The sequence below is a fragment of the Carettochelys insculpta genome, chromosome 1, assembly GCF_033958435.1.
Source record: "Carettochelys insculpta isolate YL-2023 chromosome 1, ASM3395843v1, whole genome shotgun sequence".
NCBI lineage: Eukaryota > Metazoa > Chordata > Testudines > Carettochelyidae > Carettochelys > Carettochelys insculpta.
In genome coordinates this window covers 145,941,413-145,960,811 of record NC_134137.1, presented here as the reverse complement: position 1 = coordinate 145,960,811, position 19,399 = coordinate 145,941,413, and the positions used below count along the sequence as shown (strand labels likewise).

Genomic DNA, 19,399 nt, shown 5'->3' with positions numbered 1-19,399 from the left:
ATTAAATATAAGATGCTCAGTCACACCTCCACAATTTCACAACTGTTTACTGACAGCAAATGTGTGGTTGCCTAACTTCTGGTTAAGAGAATTACTGTTATGAGATAGCACTAGGTTGACAGTTAACTATTAAAAAACTGATGGGAATAAGGGGACTTCGAAGTAGGCGGGGTCCTTTCGAAAAGGAGCCCTGTCGGTACGAGACGCGTGGCGGCGAGCTGCGTCAATTTCGAAGTGCCGTGGCCACCCGCATGCTAATGAAGTGCTGAATATGCATTTCAGCGCCTCATTAGTAAACTTCGAAATGGCCATTTGCGTGGCCATTTCGAAGTTTGGGGCTAGTGTAGACACGGCCCTAGTTCCACATCTCTGATGCTCTCTCCTTGACATTTCTTTTTGTTTTCAATTTATTATTGAAACATGCTCAGACCTGCTCAGTCCTAAGGGTCACTAGCATATTTAATTTCCCTTTTGCAAGTGACCATTTTTAAGACGTTCTAACCTTGCCCCAGTGTTTTAGCTGCTATGCTTGAGGGCAGCATATTGGAAAGGAAAGTTAGAAGACTCTCCCCAAATCCTGGTAAACCACTTTCCATTGGCTTCCTGCTGCAAAATATTGTATTTGCTTACAGCACAGGAAAAGGGGCACCAGTTTTATATAGAATGTCTCAGTCTGAAATTGGTTTATAATTATAATTTATAATTGCTGTGTGGAAACTGGTGACACCGGACTGCTACTGATCAGTTGCAAATCAGCTTGGAATGGGGAATTCTCCCATTGGAGCTGTACTGCTGTTAGTGTGCCGGGTAATAGATTGCTTTCTGCTGAAGAGGACTGTGACTCTGGGGAATGTGCATAACATAGTGGCTGGCTCTGTGGATATGCGAGTTCCCAACTGGGTGGCGGGGGGGTCATGTATGGCACTCATATTCTGATTTTAGCATGAGCCCACCTTGCCACCAAGTACATCAGCTAGAAGGGACATTTCTCAATGATGCTTCAGGCGCTTGTGGATCACCATGGGTGTTTCATAGACATCAACACGAGGTGGTTTGGAAAGATGCATGACACATGCATCTTCAGGAAAATGGGCCTGCATAGAAAGTAGCAGGTTGGGACCTTCTTTCCAGACCCCAGAGATTACAGTGGGGGGTGTGGGAATGGCCATTTTGATCCTGAGAGATACGGCTTCCCCCTCCCAGGGCGCATGGACAGCAAGGAGTAAGGAGCGGTTTAACAACAGGCTGAGCAGGTGCAGCATGGTGGTCAAATGCACCTTTGGAAGCTTGAAGGCAAGATGGAGGTGTCTCTGTGGCAGGCTGGACCTCACTGAGAACAATATTCCCATGATTATTGTGGCTTGTTGTACTTTGCATAATCAGTGCAAAAATAAGGGGAAACTGTTTGCTCGGGGTGAACAACCGGACACTAGAGCTGTCAGAGGAGCACAAAGGGCTGCTCTCAGGGAGGCTTTGTGGGTGCACTTTGAAAATGAAAGGCACTGAAATAAACTCTGGTTCAACTGCTTACACACTTCCCCCTTCAATGCAACACATAATCATGAATGTGCCTTGAATGCTTGCACCTGAGATCATGGTGACATAGTTAAGCAGTAAATAAAAGTACTGAATTATTCTGAAAGTGTGCTTTATTTGCTAGAAAGCAGTGCACTGAAATGCAAGAAAGCTTCTCCCCCATTCACATGATAAGGGGCATGCTGGCAAAGGCTCACAACTCACATTAAAGTGTGGGCCCAAGCATCAAAGCACAGGTGGGAGAACGGGTGTGGCGCCTGGGAAAATTTGTATTCCCAGAGAAGAAGATAGGAATGTGATCGTTTGGGGGAGGGCTGGAAGGCAGAGGAGGTTTCTGCACACAGAATTCTGAATATGTTGCAGGTGTGTGTGTCGGGGTGGGGGTGGGACCGTGTTACCATTGTTAACTTGCGGAGCTTCTTCACCAAGCACTTTAGGATCTCAGTGTATTCCTGCAAGACCCTGATCATGCATTCTTTGGCCTGCCTGGCAAAGGCCTGGTTGTCTTTGTGGGTCCTGAGTTTCCTTTCCAAGCACAGTTGCCGACATCTGCACTCACTTGATGACTTATTTACCACCTCGCAAACCAAACCATCCCTCTTTCTGCACGGCTATCACCCTATCTGGGGCAAGCAGTCTGAGGGAATGCGCAATGGGCCCACCAAGGTCTCTGATATTACACACAAAGCACAAAAATGAGTCTGTTAACAGTGAGTCCTGCATTGCAACATTTCACTTTTACAAGTTCCTTTCCCATTGTGAATCTTAGCACTAAAACATTTCTAATGCCGCTTCAGAGCTAAAATCTATAACTCTACCTACAAACATGGCATGGATGTAGAAGTAGAATACACAAATTCAAGGCATCCTCAGCTTTCCATAGACACCTCACATGGCCCCCCAGCACAATAGTTGATGCCAATAGATAAAATGGACACATAAAATGGCTTCCATATCCAATATAAACATCCAGTCATGTCAGACCTCTGCAGTGGGGTGGGGCCAAAATGAGGGCTTGATTTCCTGAGCTGTACTCAGAACCCTCAACATATTACAATGGGGAGACCACCAAATCTACTAGCCCAGCTCTCCCCTCTCCCTTCCCCAGGACGTGGGGCTGATATAACAAGGGCCGTATCTACACTAGCCAAAAACTTTGCAATTGCCATGCAAATGGCCATTTTGAAGTTTACTAAAGAATCGCTGAAATACATATTCAGCACCTCATTAGCATGTGGGCGGCCGCGGCACTTCGAAATTGATGCGACTCGCTGCCGCGCGGCTCGTCCCAACAGGGCTCCTTTTCGAAAGGACCCCGGCTACTTCGAAGTCTCCTTATTTCTATGAGTAGATGGGAATAAGGGGACTTCGAAGTAGGCAGGGTCCTTTCGAAAAGGGGCCCCATCTGGATGAGCTTCATTAGTAAACTTCGAAATGGCATTTTGAAGTTTGGGGCTAGTGTAGACATAGCCAAGGTGAGTCATTTTTTCTGCTTCCTAGTCAGGAGCCACTTCAGCGCGGGGTTGGTTTTTAACCTCACTTTTGTGTGTTTTCCGCCTGATTTTGCAGTGGCCAAAAAGGTTCCCCACCCCTGCTTATGATAGTTCCCAGTTCTTTAATCTTTGCGCTGCATTGCAGTGTTACCCTCAAATACCTCTTTTCACACAAGGTTTGAGAAAGGTTCCAGATTCTGTTTCAGTTCCTACAGGTCACTGGCTGCTGGGACAAGACAGGCTCCTCTCCCCATACACTGATCAGATCCAACAGCTCTGTGGTGGTCTAAGCAGGGGAGTGTGTGGTGTAATGGCCAGTCATGGGCACCAGGGAAGATGCCAGGACACTACTGCACACTGACCCAGCATGTGAAGGAGAGTGGGGGAGGGATGGGTTGTGGGTACTCTGGCAGCAGGAAAAGGGATTTAAATTTCACAGGGCTTACAAGGGGGCAGGGCAGGTCACCCAGCCACAAGGCGGCAGAGATCAAAACTGCTGATGAGAGGGGCTGATGGGGACTTTTGGGCCATTTCCTGGAAGCCAGAATCAGCGACAAACCACCTTGAGGTGTCCAGACTGCATGTGTGTTGACATCGGAGAGGGGGAAAATAAGTCTTGCGTGTCAACAAAAACAGCCATTTTTTTCTCAACAAAACTTGTGCTGCAGCGTGCACACTCACACACGTTTGTAGACAAAAGGCACTTTTCCTCCACAAAATTTGCCAGTGTAGACAAGCCCTCAGCATAGCCTTCCAGAGAGGATTATTTACTAGAGGCCTGATTTCTAGTAGAAAGCCTGGGAAGTGTCTCTGATTGTCACTGGCCTTTAACCACTGTTTGGGGGCTGCAGTTGAGGCAGGCCTACCCCCATCCAAGTACAAACAGAACTAAGAGCGGAAGCTTTTGATGTCTGGCTAAGTCCTGGCTGAGCCTTTTCTCACCTGGATGTTCCCCAATCCAAACGTGCCATCTCTTGGCTATGAATTTCTCTTCCCATGCCCCTTTCAGGCACACATAGTCACCATTCTGTAGCAAGGAGGTTTTCTCTCAAGGTACCAGGATCTGCTAGGATTAAGTCTTCTATGTGTAGTTTCAAAGGGGTAGCCCTGTTAGGCTGTATCTCTGCAATCCTGTGGCACCTTAAAGAACAACTAATTTATTAGGTAATGAGCTGTCATGGGTAAGACCTGAAAATTCTGAACATCTGAGGTGGGTCTTACCCATGACAGCTCATTATCTAATAAATAAACTTGTTAGTCTTTAAGGTGCTACAGTACTGCTTGTCTTTTTGTGCGTAGCTACGTCTACACTATAGAGTTTTGTAGACAAAACTTGCAGACCATGTACACATACAGGCTACAGTTACACTACAGCACTCTGTCTCCAGAATTTTCTGTTGATAAAATGCATTATGTGAGTGCATGCTTTTTGTGTGTGTAACAGTAGCCAGAATCAGAGTTCTGTCAACAGAAATCACTGTCTACAGATATTTCTCGACAGAACCTCTGTCTACAAAACACGTCCACACCTAATAGGGGCTCCCCCTGTTGACGTTCTCTGCCTATAGAGAGCGGCCAGACTGCCCAGCCCTCTGTCGACAGAACAGCCAACCAGAAGCTCTGCAAACAGGGCATCCTGGTGAACTGGAAGCCCTTTCTGTCGAGAGAGCCCCTGGTGCATCTACACTGTTTTTCTGTTGACAGACTATGTCTACAGAGATACTATGTCTCCAACTTTCAAGCCATAACTCTGCCAGGAAAAAGGTTGTGTTCTGTCGACGGATTCTTGACAGACTGCATTAGTAGTGTGGACGCTCCCTAGTTTTGTTGACAGAAGTCTGTAGTGTAGACACAGCTAATGTGTTTTGTCCAGATAAAGTGTTGACAAAAAAAGATGTGTAGGCGCTGTGGTCGGGAGGGCCTTTTGTCAACAGAGTGGATCAAAACATCGATCTGTCTTTATGACTCTGCCTACCCTAGCCCCCGCCTTTTGCAAGGGGGATACTAATGAGACACTTTGGCAGATGCTAATGGGCACTGCCATGAACATGCAGCACCTCATTTGCATAATGCCAGCCAGGGAGATTTGAAGGTGCCGCTTTCGTATTGTGCACCGCCAGTGTAGCCAGGGGCCTTTCGAAAGGACCCCCCAGTCTTCGAAAGTCCTTCTTCCCGAAACAGAAAGGCGGGGCTAATGTAGACATAGCCAATGTCCGGCCGCGGTCTGACGACAGAAGTTTTGTCGGACATCTCTTCCGACAGTAACTTTTGTAGACAGCTGTTCTAGAGTAGAGGGGGCGGGTGGGGGTGTGTGTGTCAAGGAGCCTGGCTGGCAGCAGCAGCTGGCGCTGCAGGCACAGGGCTCCTTGCACGGTGCCTCATCCTGCCCCCGCTGGCTAGGAGTCCCGAGCTCTCTCCTGCTCCGGGGGCTGAGCCCGGGACTGCCTCTTGCATCCCCGCGGGAGATCAGACCGGCCGGGGCTGGGGCAGAGCAGCCGCTCCCGGCCAGCGCGGCAGGAGCCCTCCCCTCCGCCCCTAGGAGCTGCTGCGCCGGGACAGCCGCGGCTCCTCCCGCTCGGCGCCGGAGGAGGGGCGGCAGAGCTCGCGGGCGGCTCCGAGGGATGGGGCCGGGGGCTGCGGGGCGGGAGCCCGCGGGCGCTGCTGCCGGGGCGCCGTAAGGGGCGGCGAGGGCCAGGCGCCGCCAGCCATGGGCGACTCGGCGCTCAGCGCGAAGCCGGCGCTGTGCTACGCGGTGAGTGGCTGCAGCAGAGGGGCCGGGGGCCTGGCCTGGGGCGGGGATCCCCTAATGGGGGGCGGGGGGGGGGGCGCTGTGCAGAGCCGGGGCGGGGCAGCAGCGCAGCGCAGGGGCGGGCCGGGGAAGGGCCTCTGAGTGGGAGCCGGAGGCTAAGCCTCTCCCAGCTGCTTGCGGGGTGGCGGAGCAGCCGGGCACCTGGCTCCGCTCCCGGCTGCGCTTCCCCCTGGCCGGCTGGGGCAGAGGGGCGGGCCGGGGCACGAGGCAGTTCGCCGGAATGGGGGCGGGAGCACTGGTCCTTTCCGCGCGAATCCGCCCCACCCTCGGGCAGGCGGGCTGGAAGCTGGGGAAGGATCTGCACCGGCTGCCCCGCAGGTCTTCCGATCCGCCAGGGGCCGTGGAGCAGGGCCGGGCGGGGTTTGCTGGGCGAGCCGGGGAGGGGAGCCAGGCGTCGCTCTGCCCACGAACGGGCTTTCCAAGGGAGTCGCGGTCGCGGGTGTTGCAGCTGGCGGTGGAATTCCATGGGATCCCTCCCGGGAGGGGCCGGCCCTGGCTGGAACCGGGCTGGAGTTCGTCTGCTCTTGTGTCTGCAGAATGAAGTGCGGCAGGGCGGGGAGGCTCGCAACTGCTTCCAGCCTAGGAGGCTGTGTGGCTCTCGGGAGGGAAGCAGCAGGAAGCCTGGCTCACTGAGAGATGCGCTTGTGAGACTTGGCTCAGTGCTGTGCCGTAGCAGGCGCCTAGAGCCCCTGCGGATGGAGTGCAGTGTAAGAACTTATAAACAGGTGAACCTAGTGGAGGAGGAGGAGAGGGTGAGTGGGGGGTATTTTTCAAGTTAACAAAAGGAAGATTTTAAACTCCAGCGGTGTTAAAACTGTGCACAAGCCTGAGTCAGTTCCTTACTTAGTGTAGGGCACAAAGAACTGGGCAGCTCTTGCAACGTGTGCTTTCGAGAAGAGATGAGACACTTCATTGCAGTTACCTTGACGTTTTGTCCTTTTCCCCAGCAAGCTGCAGGGAAGGATGAATCACCCCTGCTTGATTCACCCATTTTCAGTTACTGATTCTTTTGTTGCTTCTTGGGCATTAAGACCATCTTGTATCACGTACTTCACAAGAGCGGAGCTCTAGAGAAACCACTTCCTTTTTACTTGCCTTATTAGGAGCCTTTTCTTTGCTGTTTGGGTGAAAAAGCAACTGTCACCACTCTTGTTTATTGCCTGAAGCCATATGCAAAAGTTAGAATGATTAAGAACTTGCTCACATTTACACTGGTGTCAGTCAGGAATACTTTTATTGCAGTTTGCAGAGTCACATGAATACAAATCACCTGTAAGTAACAGCATTATTGGGCCTGTAACTTTTATCAGTGTTGGAATTCAGCAGGTAGGAAAATTAGGGACACGCTCTTTCATGTGACATGATTTCATGAGACAGATTGTGGCCCCTTGAACTATTTGGGCTCATCTCCCATGTTATTTCAGCAGTGCCGTTATACAACATTCATGTTGCACCTTTGTTTAGATCAGCGGTTCCCCACCTTTTCCAGACAGGGACCCATTTTGATGATTCAGGAAGACTTGGAGGCCCGAGGCAATTCAAAAACAGTCGGGGGGGGGGGGGGGGGAAAGGGAAGAGCAGAGTTGTGGCTAGCTGATATTGTGCCTGAGGCAAGATTATAAATTGTGCCCCCTCATGTTCATATATTCATAGTAGTTATGTCATAGAAAAAGGAAAATACATAAATAATAATAAAATAATAACACTACCTTTATTATTGTTAATTATTGTTTTATTATTATAGTTGATCTGAATTGCGGTGGGGGAAAGACCCTCAGTCCCAAATCGCTCCCCCCCAACTCTCCCCCAGCTTAAACCCCACACTCAGAGGCTGGAGGGGCTGTGGGGAGTCACACTCAGGGGTTGGGGGTAACACTCAAGGGCTGGGGGGTTGGGGGCTATGGGGGCCACACTCGGGCTGGGAGTCACACTCAGGCTGAGCACAGTCACACAAGGGCTGTAGGGGAGTCACATTCAGGGCTGAGGGGTTGGGGGAGTCACACTTGGGCTGGAGTCTCTGCGGGGGTCACACCAAAGGCTGTGGGATCACACTCGGGCTGGGGTCACATTTGGGCTGTGGGAGTCACACTTGGATTGGGGGGCTGGGAGGGTCACACCCAGAGACTGGAGGGGTTGGCTGAGTAACACTCAGGGATTGGGGGGAGATACAAAAAATGAAAACTGACAAATCAGCTATATAGAACAGAAGGGGGGACAAAAGTGGGGAAGAGATGAGGGTCAAAAAGTACTTAGAGCAAGAGTCTATTAAGTGGCTTGCCTGGGATTGCTACGAATATCAAAGGTCTTTGTACTGCGTAGTTGCTTCTCTACTGATAGATAGCTGCTGGATGTGGGAGCATTAAGGAGCTGCAAGTGCCTTATTTAAGATCACATGCAGCTCCGAGCTGCTTACGACCCTTAACAAATCTAACGGCAACCCATGTTTGGGTCCCAACCCATAGGCTGGGAATCTAACAAAGCAGGTTTTTGCCCACAAAAGCTTATGCTCCAAAATATCTGTTGGTCTAAAGGTGCCACAAGACTTCTTGTTCTTTTTTAAAGTTTTTAATGAACGTTGATGATTGAAGTAGTTTTTGCAGCTTTCTTCAGTTAAGTACTTTTATACCAAGTGTGCGGTTCTGAAAATATTTTTTTACTTGCTTAACCACAGTATTACTCTGATTCAGTTAGTACTTGGTAGACTTCGTTAATGAAGAAGATTCTAAGAACTGGGATAGATTAGAAATATTGACACAGAAGCAATATATTTTATATTTCGGTAATGATAACAAAAGCGCTGAACTATTCATTACTGTCAGTAAATGAGCAGTCCCTCTGAAAATCAGAGGGTACAGCTGCGCCACCCAGTAGATTGACCTGGTCAGGGTCAATCTTCCAGGGTTCGATTTTGTGCACTTAGTTGACCTCTGTAGTCTTCAATCTTGCAAAGACGAAGGGAAGTCAAAGGGAGAATTTGTGAGGATGGTCAGGTAAGTCCATATTAGATATGTCATTTCCAGCTATGCAGTTGCCATAGCTGGAAATGGAGATCTATGACTGACTTTAAGGTTTAAGTTTCTTTGCTTTTCCACCTTTGCTTGAGATACCTGTGTATATGTAGCTGTTTACTGTGATACATAAAGAAATAAGCTGGTTTAGTATAACAGTTGCAGTTTGGATATTTGGAGAAGCTGCTCATACATTTTGAGACTGGTGGGTAAGGTAATATCTTGTATTGTGCCAACTTCTGTATAAAATAAAAGCTATTAGCTCACTTCACCTTGTCTCTCTAATATCCTGGGACCAACACAGCTACAACTATACAGCATACATAATATTTGTCACCTGTGATTTTTATGCAACTTTGATTGCTTCCTGTGACCACCATTTGTAAACCAATCACGAAGCTACTAGGTACAGGGGTGGGCAATTGTATTCTGCAGGCCACATCCAACCGGCCAAACATTTGGATCCAGTCCACCAAGACCCTTTGTTAGTTAACATCCAGAGGGACGCTCAAGAAGGTCACCTCTCTGCTGTGGTCCCACATGCCACCCAAAGTGGTTGTCTGCTGGGGCGAGTGTATCTCTGTGTATGTGCTCCTTAGGCATGGGAGGGCAGCTGGTCGCCACATTCTGCCCCTGCCTCCAGCACAATTCTAATAGTTCCCACTGGCCAGAAACTGGCCAATGGGAGCTGCAGGGGTGGTATTTGTGTGTGTGGGAGGCATGTGGACACCTGATGCTATTCTTCCCCCAATGGGCATGCGTACAGAAACATACCATGCCACCACTTGGTGGCTGCCTAGGGTAAGCATCTCCAGGACAGAGCCTGCACCTGGCACCCTCTCCTGCACCCCACCCTCTCGTGCACTCAAACTCCTGAGAACCTGCTCCTCCTCTTGCACCACAATTTTCTGCTTTAACCTCCCTCATGGGCCCACACTCCATCTCAAACCCTGCACCTGCTCCATTCACAGGATAGAAAACTATGGCCTGTGACCACTTACCAAATTCTTGGCATGGTTCCCCTGTGAAAATTATTGGCCAACCCTGAGCTATATCTAGGTTATTTTTAGTCTTGGTTTGCCACTACTCCTTCATGGCAGTAGTCAGCTGACATAAAGTTCAGGTCTGTGGTCCTACAAAGAAGCAGGCTCCGTGGCTGGCCATGTCAGACAAGTGGCAAGAACAATGCTTATAACTGTGCTGTTTTCTTTAAATTATTTTGCATTATGGTAGAGGTAAAATATCATTATAAAATGAAATTATCAATAAATGAATCTCATTTCCTTTTAAAAGACCAAGCATTTATATTGTCTGTATAAACAATGCAAAGGAGGAATAACAGTTTTATAGCGAGATTTACATCTGTACAGCAGACCCCCATCTTAGCAGGAGTTGCGTTCTTGCGCAACCCCTGAGTAAGTCAAAATTCATGTCACTTGAAGGAGCAGGGAAACTGACCAGTGCAGCAACACTCATCAGTTTCCCAACTCCTGTGAGTGGCAGGCAGCCTAGAGCCTGGCTCCCCCCTGACTGCTGTTTACTGGACAGGGGAAACTGACCGGCACTGCTGCACTGGTCAGTGTCAGCACTCCTTTTAGGGGCAACAGTCTGATTCCTGACTCTACTTCCCCTCTCCTGTGAGGGGCAGCAGTGGAGAGTCAGGCTGCCGCCCCTGACAGGTTCAGTTTCTCTGGTCCAGTCAGAGGCAGCAGCTGCTCCTGTCAGTGGCGAGAGTCATGCTCTCAGCTGCCACCCCTGACAGGAGCAGGGAAACTGGCCAAGGCAGCAGCTCTGGTCAGTTTCCTGGCTCCAGCGAGTGGAGGGGAGTTGGGAACCAGGTGGCAGCCAGGCTCCTCTGCCACCTGGTTCCTGGCTGCCCGCCATTTGCTGGAGACAGGAAACTGACCAGCACAGCAACACTGATCAGTTTCCCTGCCCCTGTCAGTGGTGGCAACCAAGACTCAGGCTGTGGCTCCTGCCAGGAGCTGGGAAACCTCTCTTGTCAGGGGTAGCAGCTGAGTCAGATACCAGCCCTGACAGGAGCCAGGAAACTGATCAGTGCAGCAGCATTGGTCAGTTCCCTTCTCCTCTGAATGGCTTTAACCCAAGATACGTGCAGTTTATATTGGGGGGTCTGCTGTATTCAGCAAAACTTGACTTTAAACCTGTGAACAACAGCTAACTTCAGGGGGTTAACATTAAGTACATGCTTAAGTGTTTTGTTTGTCCTGGCCTTAGTCACTACTACTTAGAAGTCATTTATTAAGATTCCTTTTAATTTTGAATACTTGTGTGGACTAAATAAATGAGTTCTTGGATTATTTTGATGTTTATGTGAAATAAAAATATGATCTTACAGTATTATTTAGCCGCAAATATTTGATTATTGGACTATAAAATATTATTTGTGTTTTATTAGAGCTGTTTACATACATGTCACACCTTAAAAAATAAAAAGGAATAAAATAATAGCTACAATACCATTACATTCATAGAGTTCATGATATATTTTAAGTGTGTGGTAGGTATAAATGTAACCTAAGTGCTGTCACCCTTAAGAATTAGCTGTAACTATTGTTTATCTCTCGGTAATATTATAATGTGGCAAATGGGATTATCTTCTCAGATCACATGACCATCATTGGGCTTGACACTATTACTGTTGAAGTTAGAGGGAACATTGCTATTGATTTCGATGGGAGCAAGATGGCCAACAATTTTTTTATTTCTCAGCTATGCTATCAATTAAATGCTGCAGCCTTAACACTTCCTCTTCCTAGTTGGTGTTTACATCCTTGCATCCCTGTAAGTACTTGAAGATGGTTATTTTGCCTTTCCAGCTGCCATCTAGCCAAATAGTTTGCTTTAATCTTTCCTCCCAAGCCAGTCCCATTAGCCCAGTAATCATCTCTGCTGCATCTGCTCTGATTTAATCATTTCTTTCTGGTATTGAACACAGAGTTCCAGGTGCTGGTTCACCAGAGCTGAATTAATGTGGATTGTCACCTCCCTGATTTGGGATGGGAGGCCTCTGCCTGTTCATCCCTAAATGTATATTAACCTTTTAAATCTGTAACAGAGATTTGTTTTTTTTTAAAGCTACAGCTCCATGCTTTTTGATCTTACATGGCTAAGTAAATATTATAATGTTTACTTTTATTTTTAAAAGATCATTGCTCACTCTAAATCTAGTCAATTACAGAAGAATTAAAAATAGTTTTATGTACTACACTTGTTTTCAAGTCCCTGTGATGGGGGGCATCCAGTGAGCCAGGGTCTAGCGTGATGACAGTGACTTAAGTCAGCCCCACCCTGAAACATATTCCAGAAGTCTTCAGCCTGGAGAGAAGCTATCTTGACCAACAGATTGTCTTTGTGGTTAACAAGAGTGACAGGAGATAAATGGGAAGAAAGGGCAGGCCTTGGAGGTGGCTGCCCTGACCAGCAACAGTACTGCTATTGGACTGCTTTTTTGTTTTGATAGTGTACAGACTAACATGGCTCCCTCTCTGTTACTCTTCAGTGCTCGCGCTGATAGAGATCTGGGACTGTCCCTAGCCAGGAAGGAAAGGGGATTCTCTAGATTGTTTGACCATTCACTGTGAGAGAGAGCATTTGAATCACTCTGAGATAAAGAGACAGTCTTATTATCGACTACATTCAGCCTTCATCCCCTGAGTCTGACCTCAGCTCAAGCCAATTCAGGCAATGGCATTTCATTGCATTTTTTGAGAAAAGAAGTTTTTCTCAGCAATATCCATGGACCCACCCTTCTTTGTAGCCCAGTCTTTGCTCAGTCAGCATACTACTGATGTGACATCTTTACATACTCTGGTAGTTTTTCCTGGTTTAGTCATACTGTGCTCAGGGGAGACTGACAGTGTACATGGTGATTTCCAAACAGAGCAAATAAACTGAGGGAATATATATGGGTATGTTATAATAATGTTGTTACTTATAACGATAATAGGTAAAAAAGTTTATTCAGAAAAGTGATAGTTAAGATAGCCGTGTCCTCTTAAAACTAAAATCTAGGCCAATAAAAATCCGTGGTTGAGAAAAATCCAAGTACTTTTGAATTTCTTTTTGCAGAGTTCTGGACTTAATTTTTAAACACAGTGCTTATACTTCTGACTGGAAGGTACACTAGGTAGCCATCACAGATTGAAATAATTGAATTGTGTGCTGCAAACACCTCCCATTTATTTCAATGGTTATAGTAAGTCAAAAGTGTCATTTATCTTAGTGGAATAATAATTTTGAACCTCCTTTTTAAAAAACACAGTAGCAACTTCTTCAATTACTCAGATAATCATAGACGCACTCCACTGTTTCCACCTGCTGTTTGAAATAAGTAAAATATCAGTATAGGAGGGATATTTTCAACAAGATTGTGCAACAAATTAGTTAGCACGACTGTCACTAGTAATAGTGAAATGGGTAACTGTGTTTCCATTTCTGGGCCTGACCTAGTTTTTCCTCATTAGCAGACCTTGTTGTCTGCAAAGGTGTGGGTTGTTGATTTTGTGGTTAAAAAAATGATAGTTCGTGATTTGAGATTATTACTGAGCCCACTACGACATTCTTCACTTGGACAGAATTCCCATTGGCAGCAGCAGTTCTCATTACAAAATCATACGAGTTTGAGAAGTGGCTTTTCTGTTACACTTTGTAAAAAATAAATACAATGAGAAAATGAGCACCTTGTGCCACTCAGCAGTGAACCCGTTGTCATGCTAAGAATAGTGTTGATGGACACTAACAAGAGTCTATTCATCTTTATCAGCCCTAGGAAGTTTTGGTGATTCTGACCGTTGAGAAGTCAGGCTGAAGGAAGGAAAGGGTCTCCTCTGTTGTAGGAAAGAGAATAAAATCTTTTGTGTGTCATAAGCCAGAAATTTGCAAACTACGAAAGTACCGTTAATTTCTGGTTAGTTAATTAATAGTTGTACCATGCTGTGAAAAAGCTAAGTATTCTTGGCTCTGCCCTTGCCCATGTGTGTGAGTTTTGTACCTCTTGGTATAGATGGCACAAGGCAAAATACGCTGATTTTTTTTCTTGCCCTCAGATTGCATAATTTATCACGACAAGTGTATTTATAATCTTTGTGATTGAAGCATAGTCCTAACTGAGATATTGCGTAATAAATCTGTTTCTGAGCTGTGCATGAGAATATTAATTTAAATAGGCCCAGGAATTCTTAACTTTAAGGCCACCATCTAGGACTCTGTTAAACCAAGATTGTGGGGCTTGCAGGCCCCATGCCAGCTGAGGCAGAAGTTCCAGGTCAATTCATTTGCATATTAATGTAGATCTATGTAATGGTTAAATTTATAAGAGTGTATGTGGTGTTTAAACTTTGAGGGAGGAATAGCTCAGTGGTTTGAGCATTGACCTGCTAAACCCACAGTTATGAGCTCAGCCCTTGAGGGGTCATTTAGGGATCTGGGGCAGATAAGATTTAAAAAAATCAATCTCTGTTAGGGAGGATGCTTGGTTTTGCCGTAAGTGCAGGGAGCTGGACTCAATGACCTATCAAGGTCCCTTCCAATTCTATGAGATAGGTATATCTCCATATTTGTTTGTTTTGTTGTTGGTTTAACTTCCTAAAATCAAATAATCCTGCATTGTTTCAACTACCTGTGCCCTATAGCAGCCATTTATGTTGTACGTTCCCATGTAACTAACTTATCAAACAAGCCATAAAATGAGAACAAAGCCTTATGAAATGCAAATGAAGAACTGTAACAGACAAGTGCTAATTTCAAAGCAACTCATCTTTGGAGGTCAAAGACATAAAGTAGGTTCCCCACATGCCATCAGTAGAGGAAAAGTCTATGTCAGCAGATAGGAATAGGGGATTTCAAAGTGGGCAGGGTCCTTTCAAAAAAGACCCCTATCTGGACGAGCCGCACGGCAGTGAAATGTGGCAATTTCGAAGAGCCGCAGCCAGCGGCATGCTAATGAGGGACTGGATATGCATTTCAGTGCCTTATTAGTAATCTTCGAAATGGCCATTTGCATGGCCATTTCGAAGATTTGTGCTAGTGTAGACATAGCCCTAGTAGGAGATTGGGCAACTGCATTAAAACAGATGCTCTGTGAATTAACTTTAAAAGCACAGTGTTGTGGAAGTTTGTGCAAGAAGCAGATTCTTACAGTGTCTGGTCAGTAACAAGCTTAAGCTTGGAAGGAAAGTTGGCTGTGTAGATAATGCATAGGCCAAGGGTGTGTGAGATTTGGTTCTCTTTTAGGCTGTGCCATGCGTGTTGCATGTAACTCTGGAAATGTCATTTCACCTGTTTCTGCCCAATTTTCTTGTGAATATGTGTCCCTGCCTCAGGGAGTTGTGTTTTGTGGATTATGCTTAGCAGATGCTCAGACACTAAGGTGATGTGACAGAAACAAAAATAATAGATTCAGTGGGGTTGGCGTTTATCCAGCAGCGTGATGGTCCTGAGTTTCAGTTTTTCCCTATGGGATTCAAGACAGCTTTCTAAATCTTCATTTGGATCAGCAGTGCCTGCTCAGGAATCAGCTACAGTTTCTAGAGGTTCTTGGATTTCTACCCTGCTCTGGAGGGTGCTGTAGTTTGGTGATTGTGATGGTAGTAGCCATCAGGCATGAGCTGTGGCCTTTTTGTTGTTTAGTATTTGCATTTTTTTCATCCTGAAAGACAAAATTATTCCCTCTGGTGATGATCAGCGACCTAGAAGAATTTAGGTAGTCTGCGCAATTTTCTGTTAGGTGCTGGTTAGTTTCACTTTCTGAGCCCAAGTCTGCACTACAATTTTATGTCAGTAAAGAAAATCTATGCACCTGAGCGAGATAGTCATATTGACTTAATCCGCTCTAAACAGCGCTACCACCTCTTGGAGAAGTGGAGAATTAGGCCAATGGAAGAAGCTCCCTCATTGGCAGCATAGGTCCAGTGCATCTGTGCTGTTTCAGTGCTGTAAGTGTACACAAGCCAACATGCATGCTTTGTGTACAGTGCATATATATATATATGCTGCTTCTCATAGAATTTATAAAAAATCAGAGTGCATTTCTTTGTCAGCTTTTGAAAAAGCTTATTTATGCTAAATTTTAATTTTTGCTAAAGATAGACCTGACTGTATCCCTTTAAGAAATAAATCAATTCTATTTGGTATGCTTATCTTCTACACTCGCCTCCTCCCGTTGGAGGGGGGATGGCAATGAGGCAATTTGAAGCAGGCTAATGAGGCACTAATGTGCATATGCAATGTCTCATTAGCATAATGGCAGCTGCATGAATTTCAAAGTGCAGATTTTGAATTGCAGATTGACAGTGATGATGGTGGCAGCTTTGAAATAAGCGCCCCACTTCAACATTCTCTTATTCCCACAGAAGGGAATGTTGTAGTGGGGTGCTTATTGCGAAGCTGCTCCCATCTTCGCCGTCAATCTGCAATTCAAAGTCTGCACTTCAAAATTCACACAGCCGCCATAATGCTAATGAGGTGCTGAATATGCATGTTAGTGCCTCATTAGCTTGCTTCGAATTGCCTCATTACCGTACTCCCTCCGACAGGAGGGGGCGAGTGTAGAAGCAGTGTAAGTCTCTTGGAGAACTTTGTATTTCAGAGTTTGTGTTGCTTGAGTTTTGACTGTCAACATGCGTCTGGTTTTTATTACTTGTTTAGTGTCCTTCATGGAAGTACAATTCACATGTTTAGATGAAATACCTCAAGAAGTCCTGTGGCTCCTTATAGACTAACATATTTTGGAGCATAAGCTTTCATGGGCAAAGACTTACTTTGTCAGATGCAACCTGCTTCTCTAGTGATGGCTCAGCTGACCTGTTAATGGGTTGATGAGGTGCATTCAGAATTCATGGTGCATGTTGTTCATTGTTTTTCTAAAGGTATTTAAGGATACAAAAATTGAAATAAAAATGTTTCATTTCACCAGGGTATACAGAAGGTGCACATGCAATGTTCTTGTGACAAAAGGATTTGAAAAACCTTTATATAGTGAAGTCTGGCTGACACATCTGTGTTGTTCATGTTCACTAGCTCTCAGGGAGTGTCACCTCCAAAAGCTCCCTTGGGGAACAGCCCAGGCCTTATCAGGATTAACTGGTTTAAAAAAGAAAAATAAGAACTGTTTTCCTTAGTAATGATTGCTATGTAAAACTTTATCGACCATACACAGTGAATAGGATTTCCTGTGTGTATTTTGTACTAAATCAAAAGAGAAGGCATTAGAAAATGCTGATGTGAAATTGCAGTAGTTTTTATAGGTTTTCTCTACCAATTCTACAGTATTGCAATGTGAGTTGGGCTTTAGTCTGGTTATGTGAGAAGTGTAAGTGTCCATTACAGCTGTGCAGAATGGAATTCGGTGTTTGCTCCAAAAGTTTATCTTTGCGTTTTTGTAACAGTTGTCTGAATCCTACCTTAGAAGTGGTACCAGTAGCCTATGTTATCTGACACTTCTTGACCTGTTTGATTCGTTTATTTGTTAAAGACTATTTCATCTGTTGCTTTGTTTGTTTTGGAATGTTCTAACTTTGTTGATAGAATCTGACCTTAATTATTATGTCAGTTACTTTGGTAGTTTGTCAGGTACTTTGGTAAATGTCAGATACTTTGATTAATTATGTTCATTTCAGGTTGCTGTGAAAATGAAACTGCTTCAGTTGGTGCCTAAATATGGATTCAGGAACATAACTTTAGGTACTTGAATTCTGTAGCTGATTCTAATAGCCGTTATGCCCGTGTAAATCCAACATAATTTTAATGGTCAACTTGCAGGTAGAACAAACTGGCATCAGTATTGGTTTCAGTGTGGGCTGAGTAGCACTTCTGAAGTTAAACACATGAATAAATATCTGGATGTGGACTGAGGCGCATAACTTCTGGCACTCAATTTTGGAAATTTTGGCCTGCTTGTCTACATGTCTGAAACCACGCAGTATTCTTGCAGAGCACACAAACTCTGATGTATTATTTTGGAAATATGATATTTTAAAAGTTTTCATTTAAAAAGCACATTATTTAGAGTTGTCAGGAAAAGTTGTTAAATTTGATTTATCGAGCATGAATAAAATCGTATAGAGGGATCCTTAAGATTTTCCTTTCCTCATCAGTGTAAACAAATCCCTGGTAATGTAGTCAGAAATGAAAGTATGAAGTGTATATTGTACATTGCTATGTCAGTACAGGCTGCACCCTTTCTTATCTGAACAGATCAGTGTGTTTTATTTTTTTTTGTCCATTTTGTAAATCATGCATAATAATTTTGGCATTTAAACACATTTTAAAGTGAAAACAGAATCTGAAGATGCAAACTTGAGAGACAAATATTAAGCCAATTAAAGCATTGGGGATATGTTAATTCACGTTCATGGGAAAAAAACCCATCCTATTGGAACCTTCAGAATCATAGCTCCATCTCATCCATCCTTTATCTTGCCAAGATATGTTGTAGGTCTTCAACTGGATAGGCAGGCCAACTTTAAATTCTGTAATGCTAGCTGCTCCTTCTGTTTCATTTGGCAGACTCTCTCATGTTCCAGTGACCCTCTGGATGAAACAGCATAACTTCTTGCTTTTCATTTATAACATGATCTTAGATGTTTCCTTGTTTTCTCAGTGCTAAACTGTTCACTTCCTATGTGCTAGCATGCTGCCACTAATATATGTATTATTAAATATCCCTTCGGTGGATATTTTTATATCCTGTGCAATTTGAGCTTTGAAAGCTTTCCTGCAAAAACTAGGTTTAAAAAACAAACGAGTGACTTATTTTTGAGCAAAGTTTAAGTACCGGAGAACTGGGCACATAATTAATGAAGTTTTGTATGCTTGCCAACAGTTTGGTTATGCTCCTTCCTCCCTTACACATGCCAACCTGTGGCATTGTATATTTACTTTTTTTGTAAATGAGAACTTTCCTATGGGGGTCACACAGTATTCTAGCTTCTCATCACCCCTTATTAACTGGATACAAATAGATGCTAGATGAGACAGTTACATGATTGGCCTGCACTGCCACCACTATGTAGATATGTCAGTGTTACACCTTATATATATCGCTCTTCACCAGCACCTAGCAGAAACAGAGATGGAAGATGGAAGCAAATTAGCTTAGGTTCAAGTCAAACGAGAAGTAGTTCTAAGTAGGAAGTATCCACAGGATGGAACAAGGGTTTTGAGATGTTCGGATATGGAGAACACAGAAGTACGTGGCTGTCAGGGAGATCGCTCCTACAAAGGTTATCGGTCAATGCAGTTTGCAGCATAGATCATTCTGAATTCATTCCTGCTCCTAGGTTTTTATCAGACAGGTGGCACAACAGTGCATCTTTCCACTTACTTAGTTTGGAAGCAGCAGCCATTCCTTTCTAATAGAGAGCTTATTATATAGATCTCTGCCCTTGTAACCCTGTTTGGGCCTACCCATGAAAAACACTTACAGTCTTCTGCTAGTACAGAAAATAGTGCCATGGAACACTCATACTTGCATCTTCTACTCACACTCACATTCATACACTTTGGGTGCATCTGCATTAGGAACTACAGTC

The 19,399-nt window shown here is 45.1% G+C and overlaps 1 protein-coding gene across 2 annotated transcripts in view; it reads left to right on the top strand.

The window, feature by feature from the left end:
• Positions 1–19,399, top strand: part of ARHGAP6 (Rho GTPase activating protein 6) — a 479,646-nt gene that overhangs the window by 235,852 nt on the left and 224,395 nt on the right. The window contains exon 1 of one of the 2 annotated variants that reach the window (XM_074992819.1): positions 5,571–5,781. The exons of the other annotated variant lie outside the window; for it this stretch is intronic. Within the exon in view, the coding sequence (XP_074848920.1) occupies positions 5,737–5,781 (45 nt within the window). The 5' untranslated portion in view covers positions 5,571–5,736. Of the gene's footprint in view, positions 1–5,570; positions 5,782–19,399 lie in introns of those variants that run through there. 2 annotated transcript variants of the gene reach the window in all.